Source organism: Ammodytes marinus (genome assembly GCF_949987685.1).
Source record: "Ammodytes marinus genome assembly, chromosome: 4".
In the NCBI taxonomy this organism is placed as follows: Eukaryota; Metazoa; Chordata; class Actinopteri; order Uranoscopiformes; family Ammodytidae; genus Ammodytes; species Ammodytes marinus.
Window position 1 is genome coordinate 8,609,797 of NC_137233.1, and position 20,931 is coordinate 8,630,727.

At 40.0% G+C, this 20,931-nt stretch overlaps 1 protein-coding gene across 1 annotated transcript in view; it reads left to right on the forward strand.

The window, feature by feature from the left end:
* LOC307249355 (guanine nucleotide-binding protein G(s) subunit alpha-like) overlaps positions 1 to 20,931 on the forward strand; it is a 28,413-nt gene continuing 7,482 nt past the window's right edge. Inside the window, exons 1-5 of the mRNA XM_080026026.1 lie at positions 1 to 1,709; positions 3,353 to 3,425; positions 5,668 to 5,722; positions 6,139 to 6,258; positions 10,697 to 10,794. Coding sequence (XP_079882152.1) covers positions 1,571 to 1,709; positions 3,353 to 3,425; positions 5,668 to 5,722; positions 6,139 to 6,258; positions 10,697 to 10,794 — 485 coding nt within the window. The 5' untranslated portion in view covers positions 1 to 1,570. The remainder of the gene's footprint in view (positions 1,710 to 3,352; positions 3,426 to 5,667; positions 5,723 to 6,138; positions 6,259 to 10,696; positions 10,795 to 20,931) is intronic.

Consider the following 20,931-nt stretch of genomic DNA (forward strand, 5'->3'; position numbering starts at 1 on the left):
CAACGCTATCTATCTCAATGTACAATCCTCAGAGAAAAAAGGGGGCAAAAATAATTCAGACGCAAAGAAAACGACTCTCATCTCCTCGACCTGGTCCAACGGCCTCTCGGCGGTAAAGCAAACAAACAATATAAGCTACATGTGAAATGTCTCGCCGTTGGATCAGTGATTGAAAACACCGCGGTATGTTCATGCATCATGCACATGTAACCATAATCTGCCATACGGATTCAAAGGGAATACAAAACGCCGAGAGACTTGACAGCGGGCTGCTGTACCTGCGCCAAACCGGGAAATAACGGGAGGATCCGTGCTAATATCACCTGGATATATCGCGTTACATTCAAGGACATCCAACTGCCACCAACCGCCGCCTTTCGCTCGTGCGGAGGAGCTTTTCCGATGCGAGGAGAAATACAAATTAACGTTTCACACACTCAAGAGAGAAAAAAGGACTGAGAAGAGGCCTTTTTTTGTAGGGGGGTCTGGACGAACCCTCTGAGAAAAGACAGTAAGCAAGCTAGCACCAGCATTTGTTGACTGGGAAAGGATATCATTTTGACATCGGCTAAGAACAGGATATTATTGATAAGGTTGCTAACATCAACGACGACAACTCCCCCACCCCCTGTGCCTCCTACCCTACACACACACTTAACATTGACAGAAACTGTGTGTATAATGTGACGGATTTGAAAGTCGGTTGAGATAAGAGAAAAGGAGAAGCCCCAGTGTGAGCCTGGTGATTCACATGCCGTCATTTTAAGAGGCAACATTTTTTTTTTAAATATAGGCTATTTTTCTTCATCCTACCACTCGTCTGGTGTGCTCCGGTTAGGTGTTGAACGGAATTGGAAAAACACTCCTAAATAATAATATAGGCTATTTAAATGGGATGGGGGAAAAGGGGGGGTCGAAAAAAATAAAGTAAAAATTGGGTTTTGCTTTTGGTTGCGAGGGCAAATGAATTGAATGGCAGTGTGAGATATCTGCCGAAGATGGGCTCCGGAGGAGACATTTGCTGAGTAAATTCAACGTAAAAAGGCGTGGAAATATGTTTTTAAAAGAGGAAAACCCCAGCGTTTCAATTAAATAAAAGAAAAACCTTCCAAGGAAAACAGGACCACAGACGCTCATCCATGTGCATTTGCAACTGCTGGAGAGAAAATTCACATCCAGGCTCATTATCAACGTTGATGACTTCATTGCGGATTTACAGTGAAACACACAAGAACCAAGCAGTCTGAGAGGGGCGGCTTTTTTTTCGTTTGCTCTGCTCCTTACCAGCAAATAGCCACATCCATTCATCCTCACGTATTTTTGCCAAACGCCTTGTGGGAGAGCAGATCTGTCTAGGCCTACTACTACCTGACAGGTTTTCACATCTGTATTAACTGGGCAACATAAATGTCACCCATTTTGAGCCAGGTGTTCCTCTTTTGGGCCAATCTAGGAATTTAGGATTTATTTGATTTTTTTTTTGTCTCTTCTGATCATCAACACCAAACTTCCTCGCCCACCCATCCACCTAATCCACCCTGAACCCGTCACTGTTTTTTTTTTTGGAAAGATGGGTTGTCTAGGCAATAGTAAGACTGAAGACCAACGAAATGAGGAGAAGGCTCAGAGGGAAGCCAACAAAAAGATAGAGAAGCAGCTCCAAAAAGACAAACAGATATACCGGGCCACTCACCGGCTACTACTATTAGGTAGGTTATTCTGAAAGGAATGTGTGTGTCTGTGTGTATTCGTGTGTGTGCGTTTGTGTTCATTTTAGGCCTAAAGGTCCATTTTGTGTTGAATTGTTGCACCCAACAAAGCATACCGGTGAGTGTATTTTCACCTGTTATCCAAATGTAACAGCCATTGTTTCAGACTGTGCCCATGAAAAAAAACATGTTTTACAGCCTGTTACGGTGAAGGCAGCATTTAGAAATGATGCAATGATGTCACTACACCAGTTTACACTTGACACAGGACGATTTAAAAAAGAAAGAAAGAAGGCCTTTCCTCTCCTTCACGGCTTATTGTGGAGTGAACACCATTTGTACGAAGGCAGCATGCAGACATAGGCCACTGATCGGCTGGTGGTGTGAATGCTTGTTTCGTCCCCACCACACACACACACACACACATACAGGCGCACAGGCACACACACAGGCACAGGCACCCAGCAACATGTGTGATGGACTGTGTTGGTGTAGATCCCAGATGCCTTCACTTTGAGTTATTTAGGCCTTTAGTCCTGCTTGTTTTAATGCTATTTTCTAGACTCCAGTCCGCACTCAGCTTCTGTGTAAACCTCTCCACACCATGCTTTACCCAAGCAATGTATATATTCTCCAATAGTCCTTTAAAAAAATCTCTGCTATTTTTAATTTGATAAAGCTATTTCTGGCTGTCATCATCCAGGGGCCTCCATGTCGCGATATATGAACCTCAAGGCCAGGGCTCGTATCCTATCCTCCCGCTAAGCCTATTGGAGTACGGAGAGCAAATTAGGATTACTATTAGGATTACGAGCTTCCCCTTGAATGAGTGTCCCGTTCATTCTAATCTGAAATGGATCCTAGATTTGTACACTTAACACCTAGGCTCTGAATAACAGGCCCGTGCTGTAGCCTAGCTCCCTGTGTCCGGGTTTGGAGATGTCCTCTTTCATTTATAGTTTGCTAGGACGTATACAGGTTTTTTTCCTAGTATTATGGTCATCAGAGCCTGGCTGTTTTTGACACCTGTCCTGAAAGACATCTCACTTCTTTTTGCTATAAAAAAAACAACAAAAACGCGTATTCTGAGCTTATCTTATCTACTTTAGTAAAAGTTGCAATACAACATTACGATGTAAAAAACATTCCATTGCAAGTAAAAGTCCTGTGTTTAACTACTTACTTCAGGTGATAACGAGGAACTGTCAAGTGTGACATGTCTCTTTGTTTTTTTGTGATAAATTGAGTCATTTCAACCTTAACACATCAGTCCTAGTATTTAACATGAAGCCACCTGAGAAAGTTATAGGAGATCTAAATCACTTTTCTGGTGGAACTATAGCAACAACTCGGAGACGTCTGAAACGGGAAGAAGGAACTAAACTGCATAAGCATCAACACAGAGCACACAGTATTTGTCTTTGACATACTTGAGTAAAGTTCTCAAAATTCAAATCTTCATGGCTACTTCATACTACCACTGATTCCTGAAGTTAAAATCATTTATCTTTTTATCCAACTAACCTGATGCCAAAGCGTCTGGATCTTCCTAGATCCAGTATTGAATGACTGTAAAGTTTTTTGTATGTCTCTGCTAAAACGGTATCTGACATTTTTCCTGTGTTTTTTTTTTTTGCTCTCAGGGGCCGGTGAATCCGGGAAAAGCACGATAGTCAAACAGATGCGAATATTGCACGTAAATGGCTTCAACTCAGAGTAAGTATTGTCCCCCCCCCCTATCTCTGTTGTTAATCACACACACCCACAGCACATTTCACCCCTCAAACACTGCACTTTTGTGTTCTTTTTTTGGGTGTATGAGTGATTGTATTTTTAAGCCAGAAAGATGGGAAAAGTTGCTTTTCTCCTTTTTTATATATTTTTTATATTAGAAGGAAGGAATACTAAGATTGACCAAACTGATTGCTTGGCTAGACGGACAAATATTTATTTTTCACATTTCTATTGGCACGGAGGCATGGACTCTCTGTCATTATTGATAGTATTATTATTGGCATTTTCCAAACGGTTCAATATGGCCCGATGAATGAAGTCATGTGTTTTGGGCCGACTTCTGTGGTGTTTTGGAGTAAATAAATACTCAATTGTTTGTGTGACAGAAGAAGAATGCTTTTATCTGTTTCAGGTTTTCATGGAAACATTGCCCCTGGTGTTTTCAGGCCTCCCTGTCTCCCCCAAATAAATCCCCTAATTGATGCAATGGAAACAAGTTTTTAGTATTATTTTTGAATCATCTGTTTCCTAGAAAGGGAGTTTAGGGAACGTGGGAGCATCATCTTTATGTGCTTAATGTTATGGTCATGTCGAACAGACGCTAATGACTAATCTACCGTCGGCGTTTTAGCCAAACAACCTAAATAAAGTTATTTGAATTGAATTGAATGAGCTCCTGGGGGTCTGGTATGTTGCTGGTCTCTTTTAGACCTTGCTGGGTTTTTCACCTCTGGGTGCAGGGCAGTGCCAGTCACCACAAGGTGCTGCATGTTAGGATGAGGAGATGACGGGGAGTGAGTGATATAGGTGGAGGGTGAGAGGGGCAGTATAGCCGACCTGAGAAGAGATTGGTATTGGTTAGTTCATTTCAAACTGGATGTTTTGTTTATGGTTGTTGTGGTTGTGGAGTTCATATTGTGAGTGCAACCTGAGAGAAGCTATCTGATGCCATTCTTACAACATTCAAAAATCTTAAGCAGATCGCTTACGCCTTTTAGGTCTTCCGACATGGTTGTTTAAGAAATAAGAGGCTATTCTCTGCATTAGTTAGGGTTAAATAACTTGTTGCCCTTGTTGTCTTACACAACATCCTTAATTTAAGGTTTACTTTTGATTACAGCAGCAGCATGCCGTGATGCAGCGACTCAAAACAACACCTTCTTTACCAGAGGATATATATCCACGCTCTTAATTTGAAATCCTCCTGCTCAACAAGAGCTTGACACTCTTGGCTCTGCAGCCTGCCACTGCTGTAATGTCGATAAACTATACTCCAAAGTGCACTCAAACGTAGCACACCATGTGGTATGTGATAACCATGGTATGCTAATTCCTAGCATAGTTCTGATGATAAACTGACATAGTTCGCCTTGGGTCATTTAGAAGAAATCCCACCATGCAGGTAGCCCATTGCGTAAGCAGCTGCTCTGCAGTTGTTTCATTTAGGGAATTTAGGAATCAAACCTGTCTTTTGATTTCCAAACTTTTTAAATAATGTAACTGTTAGGTCGGCAGCCCACAGGTTGCATACACTGAGTGCCTCGCTGTGTGTTCATGCCGAAATCCTGTTTATCTTTCACAACAATAAATAGACAAAAATATGGAGCATAGCATTGTATTCACTAATGCATTGGATTCTACTTTGGTGCATGTGATAGGTTGCAGTTAAAATTCGACTTAAAATGCACACTAAGAGTCTGTGTTGTCCTTCGCGACCACACCCACATTTCTTTTTTTGTACTTAATATATGTCGTCCCCAAAATGTTGACAGGTACTGCTGTCCTCATTTTGTATGAGCAAATACACACAATTCAGAAGTTGCTCCTGGTCAGTAAAATGAAGATATCTGTGCATCTGAAGGTGCTATAACAATGATATCTGATAACAATTTACCTCTAGGCGTATGAAAGAGATCTTGAAGTAGTTTATGTTACACAACAAATTCCTACCCAAACCTCCTGCCACTTACGTAACATTTCTCTACCATCATTTTGGAATAACACGTGTTTCTTTTTATATTTTAGATATACCATAAATATTTTTTTCCTGTAAAGCTATGTTATCCATATTTGGATTTTGTTTACTTCTCGACATAATCACATTTTTATTAGCATTCGAGCAAAGGGATGAACTGTATTCACTGTTAGGTTGATAATGTTTCACTTTCGTAATTCATGCTTTAGTGTAATAAAATAATACAAACCCTTCTTATGTTCCACACAGGGAGAAAAAGCAGAAAATTCGCGATATCAAAAACAACATTAAAGAAGCTATAGAGGTAAGAAATCGATCTTTTGACCCATTTTGAATGATTCAGTCAGTAAGTAGTATTCTAACGTACACATTGTGCTTTAATAAATTTGCTATCGCTATTGCCTATTGTCTGCTTGTATTGTGTGTGTTGAGGTGCAATCGTTAGTTTCCTGTCCGATTTAAATAATTATCTAAATAAAAATTTATTTTTCTTTAATAAATTATTTCTGAGGTTTTTAATGCAGTAATAGGAACTTTTCTTAACAAATAACAACAATTTTCTGAATGCTTTTAAAATACTGAGTAATGAAGCTCTATTTCTCATGTTGATGTAAAGGAACTTGAAGACGTGCTTGATTAACAAAGGGTTTGAATATTAATTCATATTTTCTTCTAATGAATAACTCTACTAAGTTTTCTTGTTGTGTTCTCTCCATCCAGACGATCGTGGCTGCCATGAGTCTACTCACACCGCCATGCAAGTTAGCCTGCCCTGCAAACCAGTGCCGAATCCTCTATGTCCTGGACCAAGTAAACCAGAAGAATTTTGACTTTCCTTCGGTAAGTCATGCCTTTTTTCCCCTCGGGATTTACTGACTGTGTATATGGTCCTGCAATTTGATCATAAATGACCTGTAACAGCAAACAAGACCAGAACGTTCTTTTTAGAACGTTTTTATCAATGTCTTTTCATGGGTCCTATATTCCCGGGAATTTACACAACGATTTACAGCAGTCAGACTGGAACATCCTGTGTTTCCCGAAAGGTGGTACTCAATCAAAGTTTACTATGCTTCACCATTGTCATATTAACATTATTAGTCTTACAGAGTCACTAATAAATACATTACCTCATTGCGGTGCATCCTGCCGTCTCTCTTTCAGTTGCTTCCTAAACAAATGCACGCGCCGATAGCATGTGCTTGGGTGTTGGTGTTGTAAAAACACTAATGCTTTTGTCAAAAGATGCCACTAGAATCACCAAAACCTGAAAACTCTTCCTAGCTTCTTTAAAATCTGCTCTAATCTTTAAAGGTGTAATGTTTCATTAATATGTTTTATCTGTTTGGTTGTAAAATTGATCTCACAGTCTTATTGTAACTATTATTAAATGCCGTAGTGTTGAATAATCCTGCTGGTCTAGGTGATGTGCTGTAGGTTAGTAAGGTGCAGCACACGAATGCCTGCCGTGTTTGCGCAGTGATTCAGTAATTAGCAGGTATGCGCTTACACTTGGGAGGCTGTCAATTGAATGAGCCATTCACCTGAGAGATCCACACCGCCTATTAACACTGATTGTCTGTAATAACCCCAAATGTGTCCAGAGGGACCCGTCCTCCAGAAACAACTGAGTCTCAAAGGGTTCCTCCCTTAGCTGCAGGTACCGCTGCTGGAGCATTTATTAATTTACTTTTTCACAGTTCATTTTGTCGTGTTTCAGCCTGCCAGTTTGATAGCAATTAATGTTCATCTTTATATTGAAATGTTTTTTTTTTGTTTTGTTTTTTTACGATATTTTTTTGGCATTTTTATGCTTTATTGATAGTGTAGAGACAGAGTTGAAATGGGGCAGAGAGGGGAGTGACATGCAGAGAACGACCGCGGGCTGGAATCGAACCCGGGTCCGCTGCTGGCCGAGGCCCATGGGGGGGACGCCCTACCAACTGAGCCAAGGGCGCCCCTTGAAATGTTGTTTTAACGTTGCATTCTTGCACAGTCTTTGAAAGTTATGGAGTCTTGCTGTGGCTGTATTTATGATGGAACATTTTGATTGAGCTGAAAAAATACAATTGTAAATGTAATATTTTAGGATTAAAAAAAAAAGACATTTGAAAATGTAATGTTATTTATGCTTTATCGACAGTTTTTTTTCAACTTGTCTGATACATATTTGACTGGTAAACAGTGAAGATTGAGAAGTTTAGTTGATAATGATAATTAAAGATCATGAGTTACAGCCCTGTTTTTCAAAAATAAAACATAATTTTCACTATATCAACAAAAGTCATTTGACGCTGATATTTTTAAACGCGTTGACCCCGCTTATCCTGTGAGGCCTTGTGTTATAAACTAATGCGAACAAGGACATATCTAGAACTCTGTTGACTTTATTTTCAACTATTCACTTTTTTTTTGTAGTGAAGATCAAAAGGATTTCAAAAATACCTTGTTTGATTTATCGGGATCTTTGTATAAAATCTGGATAATGGTCCAAAAGAAGTTGCTTTTAAAACATCTAAATCCTTTGCAAATGTAAAGAATGATATGGAGATTTAATCCATCATGGGAGCAAATATTTGGAGAACAGATGTGATATTGTCAGACTGTAAAGAAAAAAGAAAAGAAAAATCTTACTTTTTAACTGTGAAATAGTACATTAAACAAAAAATCGTTAGTCATGTTATTAAATTTGTTTAAAATCATTTAAGCATTTTTAATGAAAGTTTACGGATAGAGGAACAAAACTGCGTCGTCCCTGTTTTAGTTTTTTTTCCCGGCCCGACGGCTTCAGCGGTTAAACTGGTCGTTTCCACAGTGTAGAATTGTACAGCTAGAGTTTCCAGTGAAGAGAGTGTGTATTTGTGTGTAAGCAAAAGGAAGTCTCCTGACATTGTCTCTGTCTCTTAACAGCAAATTTAGTATGCGGGACGGTCTCAAAGCAACTCTTCCCCTCGGGCCCTCGACCGGTCCCTAAACTTCCACTGTTAGAACTGCAGCGTCTCAATCATAGATAGTATTTAAATGTGTCAATGCAGGGACAGGCCAGCACTCACACTTTGACCTGATACTGAGACGTTGGTCTTTTTCCTTGTGGGGTTTGTGTAGAGTTTGGAGCAAAAACGTGGTGTTTATGCTTTTTGGGAGTCGTCCAATGTTGAACTATTATTTTGAAATGAAACTCAGAGCTGTGCAATTAATTGAATTTCAATCGCAATTACGATTAAAAAAATTAAATAAAATAAAAATCCACTATTAAAAAGACAGCTTTTCCAATAAAATGTAGTTTAAAAAGTTAAAGAACGCATCACGCTTTCAAAGTCAAATCTGTGTTAAAAAAAATCACGATCTAAATTTAAATCGAAAAAATCTTGATTATGATTTTTTCCATAATGGAGCAGCCCTAATGAAACTTTGAGCACAGTGGTAGCAGGTCTAAAGCGACGTTTCATGACCGTTAAAGTGAACGGGAGGTTTTTTCAGGAAAGAGAATACAGTTGAAATCTATCTGATAAGCTCTGCCTCTCCACCAGCACCTCGTACTCCCTCCTCAGCCCGCTCCCCCTCGCCTGCCCTTAGGCCGCACTGCAAACCAGTCGGACTGGTTGACTCTACCTTTAACAGGGGAGGTAGAGAAAGAGAGAAAAGAATGAAACACAAGGCCTGGATTCAATCTCCTCTAGATTTCCTTTCCCGAGCGTCATTGCTAATCAATATTCCTCATAGTTATTATTCATAGAAATCTATGGACCGCGCGGCCACGCCCTCATGCAATTGTTGCTGAGGTTATTTTCTCAGGCTTTGTCATTCCTTGTAGACCCATTGCTGCAATGTCCACCTGTCCCGTGCCTCCTCGCTCCCTAGCACATTGCAGTCAAGCGAGTGAAGTCCATTGTATTTACTGTAAATAGCCCATAATCACAAATGTGCCTCGCAGGGCTTTTCTATTCATACAACAACGTGTAACATAACGTAGAATTAATAAAATATGCAAACCCTCTGTTCCTAAGAAAAACATCAGTTCTGTGAAGGACAAAAGGGAGAAACTTCCTTAGAACCAACAAAAGATAGAGAGATAAAAGGTAAATTGTAGAAACACAATTCTTACTGAATTAATTGCATTTCATTAAGTTTCCCTTTTAGGGATGGTTAAAAACATATGTATCCATCTATTCTATTCTATCTTTGTTAGTATTGAACTGTGATATGTCACCTGGTAGATCATGTAGGACACCTTTTTTCCTCAACATAATTTCTTTAAGGTTTTTTTATATTCTATAATTCGTCAGCGCTGCTGTGTGTGTGAATGGGTGAATGAGAGGCAAACTATGTAAAGCGCCTTAGATAAAGTGCTATGTAATTGTGCTCCATTTACCATTTTACCATCTTTGACAAATCAATGGTATGACAAAATAACTGACCTAGATTCAAAATGACTTCCAAGTGTCACCTCGTCCCCATGTATCCCTCCCTCCGCCTTCCTATCTACTTTTTCTAACTTCTACACCTGCTTCTGCCAAAACCTTCTCACTCTCCTACATGAAGTTAAAAGAAGGACTTTTTAAGTGCATACAGTATAGCTCTGCAGCTCATAATGGCTTGTTTGTGCTTGACCTCATTGTGTGTGGGACCAAGTGAAGATCGTAGTGAAGAGATAGGCCCCTGTGTGCTGACAGCCAAGCCTTGTGTCAGTACAAAGCTCTCCGTTTCTTTCATGAACTCAGTGAACCCTTCTGTTTCCTGCCTCTGCCAGAGCCCGCTCATCTGCTGCTGCTCTCCTCCTGAGCCAGCCTTAATCACGTGTGTGTGTGTGTGTGTGTGTGTGTGTGTGTGTGTGTGTGTGTGTGTGTGTGTGTGTGTGTGTGTGTGTGTGTGTGTGTGTGTGTGTGTGTGTGTGTGTGTGTGTGTGTGTGTGTGTGTGTGTGTGTGTGTGTGTGTGTGTGTGTGTGTGTGTGTGTGTGTGTGTGTGTGTGTGTGTGTGTGTGTGTGTGTGTGTGTGTGTGTGTGTGTCCTTTTATATAAGATTAATAATATGACGTTTCATAAACATTTAAAAGTTCCTCACAGGGGGTTTAACTAATGAAAAAAAAAAATAAGTTTTGATCCCCACATTTTTTTTCCACACTGCTTGTCTGTCCCTCATGTACTACTAACCCCTACATCTTTCCTTTAGCTCTTTTAGTGATCTATCTTTATTTCATGGATCCTAAAAAGAGAACTTGAATTGCAGCTATTTCTAGTTGTGGTATGTCGTTGATCCAGACTCCCTTTCTCTCTCCAGGAGTTTTATGACCATGCAAAGATTCTCTGGCAGGACGAGGGTGTGCGGTCCTGCTGGGAAAGGTCCAACGAATATCAACTCATTGACTGCGCACAGTAGTAAGTCTCCTGTTTAAAAAAAAAAAATAATGTATACACTTTTCTTTTTTCCAACTCCAGTCCATACATATTAAACACACGTATTTCTCTCAAGAGTGCAGCCATACACAGATAAGTGCTATAATTGTTCTTCAACCATTCAGCTTGAACACTGTGGGTTGTTTTTCGGGGGTTTGCCACATGGTTATTGTGAGTTCAGAGTGTCAAGGTTCATGCCTGCCCTGCTGTCAATGACGATGTGTTTGTTCTAAAGTAGCGTGTGGTAATACTGGGTCAATATGAAGTTCTCTCGGCTCTGTAGTTTTATAGCAAATGTTTTAGTCACATGAGTATAAATTACATTTGGGCACTATTTCCAAGGATGCCCACAAGTCATTTTTTCTTTGCAAGTCCAAGCCAAGTCGCATATACAGTATCTCACAAAAGTGAGTACACCCCTCATATTTCTTCAAATATTTCATTATATCTTTCCATGGGACAACACTGAAGAAATTACACTTTGATATAATGTAAAGTAGTCAGTGTACAGCTTGTATAACAGTGTAAATTTACTGTCGCCTCAAAATAACTCGACACACAACCATTAATGTCTAAACTGAAGGCAACAAAAGTGAGTACACCCCTAAGAAAAAAATTCCAAATTGGGCCCAAAGTGTCAATATTTTGTGTGGCCACCATTATTTTCCAGCACTACCTTAACCCTCTTGGGCATGGAGTTCACCAGAGCTTCACAGGTTCCCACTGGAATCCTCTTGCACTCATTCATGACAACATCACGGAGCTGGTCGATATTAGAGACCTTGCGCTCCTCCATCTCCCGTTTTAAGAACCCCCAAAGATGCTCGATAGGGTTTAGGTCTGGGGACATGCTTGGCCAGTCCATCACCTTTACCCTCAGCTTCTTTAGCAAGCCACTGGTCGTCTTGGAGGTGTGTTTGGGGTCGTTATCATGTTGCAATACTGCCCTGCAGCCCAGTTTAAGAAGGTTGAGTGCACGTTTTCAGCGTCATACCAAGAGGTTGGCTTTGGAAAATTGACGTATGAGTGCTGCCAGCATTGCTGCAGGGCTTGAAGGGGTGGGGGGTCAACCTGTCAGTGCTCAGACCATACGCCACACTCTGCATCATACTGGTCTGCATGGCTGTCGTCCGAGAAGGAAGCCTATTCTAAAGATGATGCACAAGAAACCCCACAAATAGTTTGCTGAAGACAAGCAGACTACGGACATGGATCACTGCAACCATGTCCTGTGGTCTGATGAGACCAAGATAAACTTATTTGGTTCAGATGGTGTTAAGAGTGTGTGGTAGCAACCAGGTGAGGAGTACAAAGACAAGTGTGTATTGCCTATAGTCAAGCATGGTGGTTGGAGTGTCATGGTCTGGGGCTGCATGAGTGCTGCCAGCACTGGGGAGCTACAGTTCATTGAATACCAACATGTACTGTGCCATACTGAAGCAGAGCATGATCCCCTCCCTTCGTAAACTGGGCCGCAGGGCAGTACTGCAACATGATAACGACCCCAAACACACCTCCTAACGACCACTGGCTTGCTAAAGAAGCTGAGGGTAAAGGTTATGGACTGGCCAAGCATGTCCCCAGACCTAAACCCTATTGAGCATCTTTGGGGCTTCTTAAAACAGGAGATGGAGGAGCGCAAGGTCTCCAGTATCCACCAGCTCCGTGATGTTGTCATGAATGAGGGGAAGAGGATTCCAGTGGCAACCTGTGAAGCTCTGGTGAACACCATGCCCATGAGGGTTAAGGTAGTGCTGGAAAATAATGGTGGCCACACAAAATATTGACACTTTGGGCCCAATTTGGACATTTTAACTCAGGGGTGTACTCACTTTTGTAACCGGCAGTTTAGACATTAATGGCTGTGTGTCGAGTTATTTTGAGGGGACAGTAAATTTACACTGTTATATAAGCTGTACACACGCTACTTTACATTGTATCAAAGTGTCATTTATTCAGTGTTGTCCCATGAAAAGATATAATGAAATATTTGAAGAAATGTGAGGGGTGTACTCACTTTTGTGAGATACTGTAGCTTTATCTAAGGAATTCAAAGCATGCACTGTATTATCATCACTGTTTAACACTATCTATTAGCAATCAGTATCAGCATTGATTGTTGGTAATTGTTGGTATTTAGTCACTTGAAATAGGCTGTCAAAAGGCAATAGAAAAAATAATAATAATAATGAAATCTGTCCAATAAAGTTAAGAACAATTTTCCTTTGTAACATGGACAGTGGTGACAGACTTGCACACCTTTTTATCTTAGTCACGAAAGAGGGAATGCTGCTCTCCCTCTGCTGCACTGGATTCTTGTTTTGCGTTGTTTTCAGTAAACCTGTAGATGAACAAAATGGGAAATGAATTATGTTGCTAATTGTAATACTGGAACTGTAGATCTGGATGAAATGTCGATCTGTCTGTCCACCACTTTGGTCCACACTGAAATGCCATCTGTGGTGCCATGAATCACTCACTCACATTCATGGCTTTGGCTAAAATCTCTTTTATTCTAAGAGCCTGACGGATTGCCACCATTAGAATTGTACTAGGTTCCAGTTCCTGGGCAGTATGAATTGTGATAATTTTGCTTATATATTATAGGGTATATATAAAAAGGTATATACTGTACATAATTAAAATTGTATGTCTCGAGATCTATTCTTTTAAGATTTCGTAATGCTTGATGGCAGATTGTATTGCTACGTATTGATTAGTCACAAAGTTGTACTAGCAGAACGTCTGAAAAAAGAGCAAGGATTTGGGGAGACCGATGGCAATGCATAAAGAGAGGGTTTCCCCTGCATTGCGGGACCTCTCCTCTCTCCCAGCGAGCCCCAGTGTTATGGATCAGATGCTGGGCTGGGTGGCCAGACCGGAAGTGCTCCCCTCCCCCCGCCGTGTGCTTATGTAAACGGAGAAGCAGAGAAAAAGGGAGAGGGGAGAGCTATTTATAACCCAGGCAGCCTGCAGAAGACCAAGAAGAAGGAAGAATGAGCGAGTGTTTTTAGGAGCGAGAGACAAACTTCAGCATTATTGATGAAGGTTGTTAACATGTTAGCGTCAAATGAAAATGTCAACCTCGGATCAGGAAAAAGTCAGGGCCACCCCCATACACACTGTCTGTCCCTATAAGAAACAAACAAAGGATATCATTCGATTCATGTCCTGATACAAATTTGAAAAGAGACGGTTGAAGAGGTTCATGGTGTGGAGATGCTTTTGTGTCTCTGTCTGATGGGAATGAAGTCACTGAAGCTTTGCTGGGTTTTTGCTCCGTCATGCTCCTCTATGATGTGTTTTTGTAGTTTTTTTTTTAACACTTCCTGACTCCTTATATGGTCCCGGATGTTGTTGTCCTTGATTGCATGTGGATGTGTCAGTGTTTGTGTTAGCTTGCTGTAACTGTGGGAAATTCACATATTAATTCCAAACAGCGTGACTGTTATATTAGACAAATTGGGTTCCTCTTAAGGAGAAACTCATAGTCTGTCACTCTTTACATCTCATAACTGTTTACACATGTAAGTTATAGCCCTCCAAACTTTTTCATGTTGTTTATATTTGATCACCAATCTTTCTTCATTAATTGATAACAATTTTCTAACAAAAAAAATCCTTTAGCTGCAAAGGTTAGAGATCATCAGAATTTGCCCCCAAAAAATGTATTTAATAATTGTAATTGCAATTTATCATGAAAATATGAATGGTTCTGATACTGCTGTGGAGGGACATTTGATTCTGACCTGGTTGACAAATGTAAATTTTATATAATCGTTTGAAATTGTAAACTTTGAAGCAATTGAACAAACCGTTATATTTTATATTTATACAACATCTTTCACAATTGGTAATAGAGCTGAAACAAGTAATTGATTAATCGATCGGTCTGGTCGGCAGAAAATGAACCACAAACAATTTGTATTATTGTTTAAGTAGGGCTAATTTTTACCTTATTATTAATTAATTAATTAATTAATTAATTAGTGAGCTTCAGAGGTGCTGGTAGCCATATTTTGTTTGGATGAAGCAACGCTAGGTGTTTCCCCTCCCCCCCCCCCCCCCCCCCGTTTTCAAGCCTGGTGCTAAACTAAGCTAAGCTAACAATCCGTTGGCTGTTGCTTCACATTTACTGCAGCAGAGCCATGAGAGTGGGTTAGACCTTCTCATCTCTCTCTTGGTTAGAAAGCTGAGAACGAAAACACATTTTCTTTCTTGAAATGAGAAAAGGACCGACAGTGGTGGATGGAACGTGGCATAAACAAAGTTAAATAAAAAATTGCCTAAAGGAATTTGTGGAAAAACAGCCAATGAAACATTGCTGACCAGTTGCGGACAATTATGTATTTGGAACCAGTAAACAAAACTGTAGGGAGGAGCCTGTTCACAGTGCTGCGAATTGAAGCAAATTAAAACGTTGAACAGTCTTATGTTTGGTAGGTTTTTTAGAAGGACTTATTGTCATTATTTAGTAGCTTAAATTTAGTGTCTTTAACTTAAACTGTGTCAGTGACAAAAAGGTTTAGGAGAGTGATTTGAGGTTGGGGATATGGACAAAATCCTATGTTATGGTTTAATACAGTGTCAAATCAACACATGATAAAGTTTCTTGAAACTCTGTTGAGTGAACGGTAAAGTTGCTTCGGATTGAGTGTCTATTACTTCATCATGAGAGGGAGGGGCGAGAAAAGACAAACTGTATAATGTCAATACATTATGTTTTGTGATTCTGACTCTGTTTAGATGTGTTTGGAAAGAGGTGTGCTGGTGTGTGCAAGCAGCAGCAGATGTTAAACGTGCTCTATGGCTGTGTGTCGATGTGTAGAAAGAGTCAGGTACATTTTGAAGTGTTCCAGGCGAGCTGGTCTTGGGGAAAAGGCTGCCACAATCTCTCTGTATTGTGCTTTTCTGAATGCTGTGTGTGTGTTCAGTGATTGAGCCGCTCCCAATGTTCAGCTGCTGTTTACTGGTGTTCCCAGTGCTAGCTTTCACGCATTGCTTTCTGTCTTTGTCTCATTTTATTTCACAATTTGCGTATTTTTTTTAATCTTTTATTCTGTTTGACTTACTTTATAGTGTGTTGTTGTTGTTGTTGTTTTTTGCTAATTGAGTTGTTCATCTTTGTTTTTGCTTTAATTAATTGTATTATTGTACATTGTACACAAATTTACATTCTTTCATTAAATTCCTAATCTTTTTTTTTTTGGTTTCATTTCTCTTCCGCTTTGTGTCCATTCGCTCCTTCCGTCTCTTTCTTTCTTTCTTTCTTTCTTTCTTTCTTTCTTTCTTTCTTTCTTTCTTTCTTTCTTTCTTTCTTTCTTTCTTTCTTTCTTTCTTTCTTTCTTTCTTTCTTTCTTTCTTTCGTTAAATATTTGGTTGTCACTTTGTTCATTCTTTGTTTTTGTCCTCTTGTGTTCTTTTGTGAATCCTTAACGTCTTCAATTTGTTCATTCATTCTTTGTCGCTTTATTATTTGTCCTTCCTTCCTTGCACTCCATCCACACTCTCTCTCTCTCTCTCTCTCTCTTTCTCTCTCTCTCTAACCCACTCCATTCCCTGCATTTCTCTCCCTCTGTATCTCTTTGTTGCCCTGTTTCTCTCCCCCTCTTCTATCATTCCTCCTTTAATTTTCTCTTCTATCCGTCGCTGGTTCGTTCCTTCTTTCTTTCCCTCTCTTTTCCCCCTTCCCTCTCCCCATCTGTCTCTCCCTGTTTCTGGCCTCACTCCAGTCGCACAAGATTTGGAGCCGATTGTCTATTTATAGCGCCTGTGGTTCTGTCGCCATGACAACCAAGCTGGAGGCCAGGGCGCCAGGGAGCTATTTTTGGAGCAGCGCTGTAATGTCAGACACAGCCTTCTCTCTCTTTTCTTTGCTCCTCTTTCTCTCCCCTCTCTCTCTCTCTCTCTTTCCCTCTCTCTCTTGCTGTGGTGTGTATGTGTGTGTATGTGTGTTTGATCAAGGATCGGCTGGTGAAGCCTTTGGTTTGGTAGGCTCTCAATGCGTAGCGTTAAAGGTACAAAGAAGCTGTGAAAGCCCCTGAAATGGTTCCGCTCGGAAGGCCGTGCACAGTGAGGAAGCACCAAACACCATTTTCAGACTTTTCAGACTTTTCAGAGGCCTGGGAAGATTTGATTTCAGGATCAAAAAATAACAAATTCAAGTATTTTAAAAGTCAGCATTTGCTCCAGACTTTGCTAAATTTCCCTTTTTAATTTTAAAGTTGTAAAATGTAGTGTAAATACCACATGATAGTGGTGCAGTGTATTGGTGAAAAATGTACTTCTTGCTAAGAAGTTTCCATACCTAACACTAACGCAAGTCTTTATTGGACGCATTGTCAATACTGTAAAAATGTGTAAACTCCTTATACAGAGTTTTGTTAAAACCAATTGTTCCTTTTAAACATATGTTTTACCTACAATTTGCATACAATTCTATATTTGAGACTCCTACCTTGGCGTGCAGTACTTTATTTTCACTTACTATGTTTAATTTGGAAGTTATGGCATAAAATACCAAAGCAAATTCCTGGTATGTTAAATCCTACGTGGCGCTACTAAACCTTATTCTGAGAAAGGATTAGCGAAGATTTAAAAAGTTATTTATGTATTTTGAATACAACACAAGTGACAAAAATAGTAAACTATTTTTAATCTAATGGTGACTCATCACAGATATGTTTAGTCTTTATTTTCTGCTTCTCTTTTTTAACCCTCCTACCCGTTGCTAAGTTTTATTTATGTAACACGCATAATAAGTTAAAATTGTACTTTCCTGCTGGGCTGACAGAAATAGTAACAAGCGTTTGTTTAAGATGTTTTTAGTGTCATTTTGGAAGGAGACGATGTTAAAATGAAAATAAATAGTTTGCTAAATTTTTGAAATTCTTGGAGACGTGGATGACTTTTTGCAGACGTGGAAAGAGTTACTTTTCAGGGACATAATCCTGCCGGCTATCTGCGTGCGTGTGTGTTTCACATTAAACCATAAACCTTGTCAAGAAATACACTTAAAGTAAATGTTGTTTTTACTGTTAATTCCTTATTTTTTTAATAGAGGGAAATTACCAAACACTTTAAATAATAGTATTATAATTTAATATAATTTAAATACACATGAAGTGAATGTTAAATTGGGATTAAAAGATTAAAACACACATCACACGTCAAATTATATCCTTGAAGCCCTGCTTTGAAACCTGCTAATTTTATCTTATTTTGAAAGATTTTTTTTTTTTTATCCAAGCAAATTAAACTAATAAAGCATCATATTTCCCTGTCCAGCCGTACATGTGTAGACGAGTCAGCATCGCGGTGCAGCTCTGAGTGGCCTAATCCGGTGCAGAGTTGAAGATGTGTAGCATACTAGCTCATAGTCTAGATAATCCTAATTCTGCCACTTTAATAAGATGATGTTATCAGCTTTGTTGGGCCAGCTGTTGATGCTGTAGCCTCTCGTGTCCGTCCGGCCAAGGGAAGGTTTCAGTTTGACTGATCATGGGGAATTCTTGCCAAAGAAAAACATATTAAAAAGTAATATTTGTTTGCAGCCTTAATGCTGTTGTTGAAATGTGGACTACTTGTTGCAGTACGAATATTTTTGAGCATTGGAAATTTATAAAGAGTAATCTATTCTAAGTGGAATTCTTGATATAATTTAAAATAAATTGAAAGACACAAATTGCGATAGTATACTCTTTATATTTTAATTTTGAAGTCTAAACTACCAAAATGTTCTAAGCTTTTTTTTAAAAAATATCAATATGTATAAAATGTTTTTATAGTAGTAAAAAAAAAAAGAAACATTATATAAATTAGATGTTCGTTTTCGTTTGCCCTAAATTTAACCTGCCACATGTTTTACTGATACCAAAGGAAAAAGTAGAGCACAAAGTTAAAAATGGTCTGGCCTTAATCTTTTCTTGTAAATACTGGGTTATTTCCAAACACCAGACAAGTGTCCTGTGTGTATTTCCAGTAGTTTTAAGTCGGTCTGTCTGCCACCCCAGAATAACCCTTGTCAGGTTAAACATAACACCGCAGACCTCTCTGTTACTGGGGCAGCCACTATTATTTAGTTCAACTTACTAGGCAGGGTTATTACTGGCACTTCTCCTATTAATAGGGAGAAGTGCTAAAAACTGAGCACAGTGTGTTTGTCCTGGGCGTGTCTGTCGACGGCTCAGACCCGAGCTGTAGATAAACCAGAGTTTGGCCTCGGCAGATGTCGGCAGCAGCAGCAGCAGCCATGTTAACTCTGTCATAGTCAGAGCTTTTACATTCAATTCAATTCAATCATATTCTATTATATTCAATGGCATGGAAAAACAGAAGTTAAAATTACTTCAGATACAAAGCTACTGAGCAAATATGAAAACAGAAACAACAGCTTCTGATTTATATGTAAAACCTAAGTGATTGAGCAATATGAATTAAAGAAAATTATGTTTAAATTCTTTTTTTTTTAGATTTTTTTTTGTTGCATTTTTATGCTTTTATATTGGCTAGTTTGGAGAGACAGAGGTGAAATGGGGCAGATAGCGGAATGACATGCAGAGAACGACCATGGGCCTGATTCGAACCCATAGTCTGCTGCTTCTGAGGACTGAGCCTCCATGGGCGGGCGCTATAACCATGAGCACCCCATGTTTTTTTGTTTTTTTTTAGATTATTTTTTGGGCATTTTCAAGCTTTATTTGATAGTACAGAGTTGAAATGGGGAGATAGAGAGAGAGGGGGGATGACCTGCAGTAAAGGTCCACGGGTCGGATTAGAACCCGCGACCACTGCAACGAAGGCTGGAGCCAATATGCTACGCACTCTATCCACTACGCCACCGGAGCGCCCCGAGCGCCCCATGTTTGAATCCTTATAAATATTGTACAGACATGGGAATAGCTGATTATATTCTGATTATATTAGATTCTGTCATATCCAGGTGATGTATGTTATTGGGGGGCTCATCATGGGCATGTGATGGTGGTATGATTGGGGTCTGATCTGTGCAAACTCTTTATTATAGGTCCATGGTGCAAACTGGGCAGCAACAGGAAGTTTGTCAGAACAGTTGTTCACTGAAGGCTGTGTGTGTGTGTGTGGTGTGCTGTGTGCAGCTGAGCCACTCGGCCCCTTGTAGAGAGACAATGGTACCATACTGCTCGGCTTCTTAATCGCCTCCGTGTGTGTTTTCCTATGAATACCTGTGTCAGTGTGCATATGTGCGGAGCCATGGGGGAATGCCCAAACTGTTCAAACTGCGTTTCAATACCCATACTTCCCTGCTAATAAGTATGGAAGAACAAGATTTGCATGTGTTTAAATGCAGCATGCTTTTATTGCCGATTCTGACCCACAATACACACTGCACCGCGGAAGTTATGTCACATCGACTGAGTGAAAATAACCAACGATGTTCCAATTGTGTGCTTACTGCATGCAAACTACGTGCTTTTTACGGTCAGCATGTAATAGAGAGTATGCGATTTGGAATGCAGCGTGAGAGTCTTTCTGCCTCTGTCCGGTGCTGTAGCTTCCGCAGACCCATCCCCCCCACCCCCAGTTCCTCTCTGAGTGTTACCTGCAGCCCTCCTGTCACATTTCACCCTGGCCTGCCACATTCCTAGTTATCTCAGAGGGGGTTACATACCTTTGCAGCTACGAGCAAGCGTTCCTCCTTTCCAGTTGTAAGAACGGAGTGCAGACGATCACTCAAAACAGACAGCCGCGCAGGAATCAAACTGGGTGGGTCATGACTGAGTATGTTAGCAGCCTCTTCAGCAGTTAACCATGCCATCACTCTGGAACAGTGGCTCCTGACCTTTTTAAAGGATTTCTCAGGAATAAATATGTGCAGGTGGTAGTCACTCCCCTTACACATCTTGTCTCATTATGAATTTACTTAGAAGTTGATCAGATCAACAATCGCTTCACTTTCATTAAATACGTGTATTTTTCTGTGCGAATTAGTGCCCGTTGGTGCGTCTGCTTGGATTTATTTACTTAAATATATTTAAACTACAGTTCCATTGTTAGTGTTGCATCCATATCAGTTCCTGTTGTGCCCCACTGAACCAAATCATTTGTTTCCTTTTCCTGAAGTTGTAATAATCTTTAGTC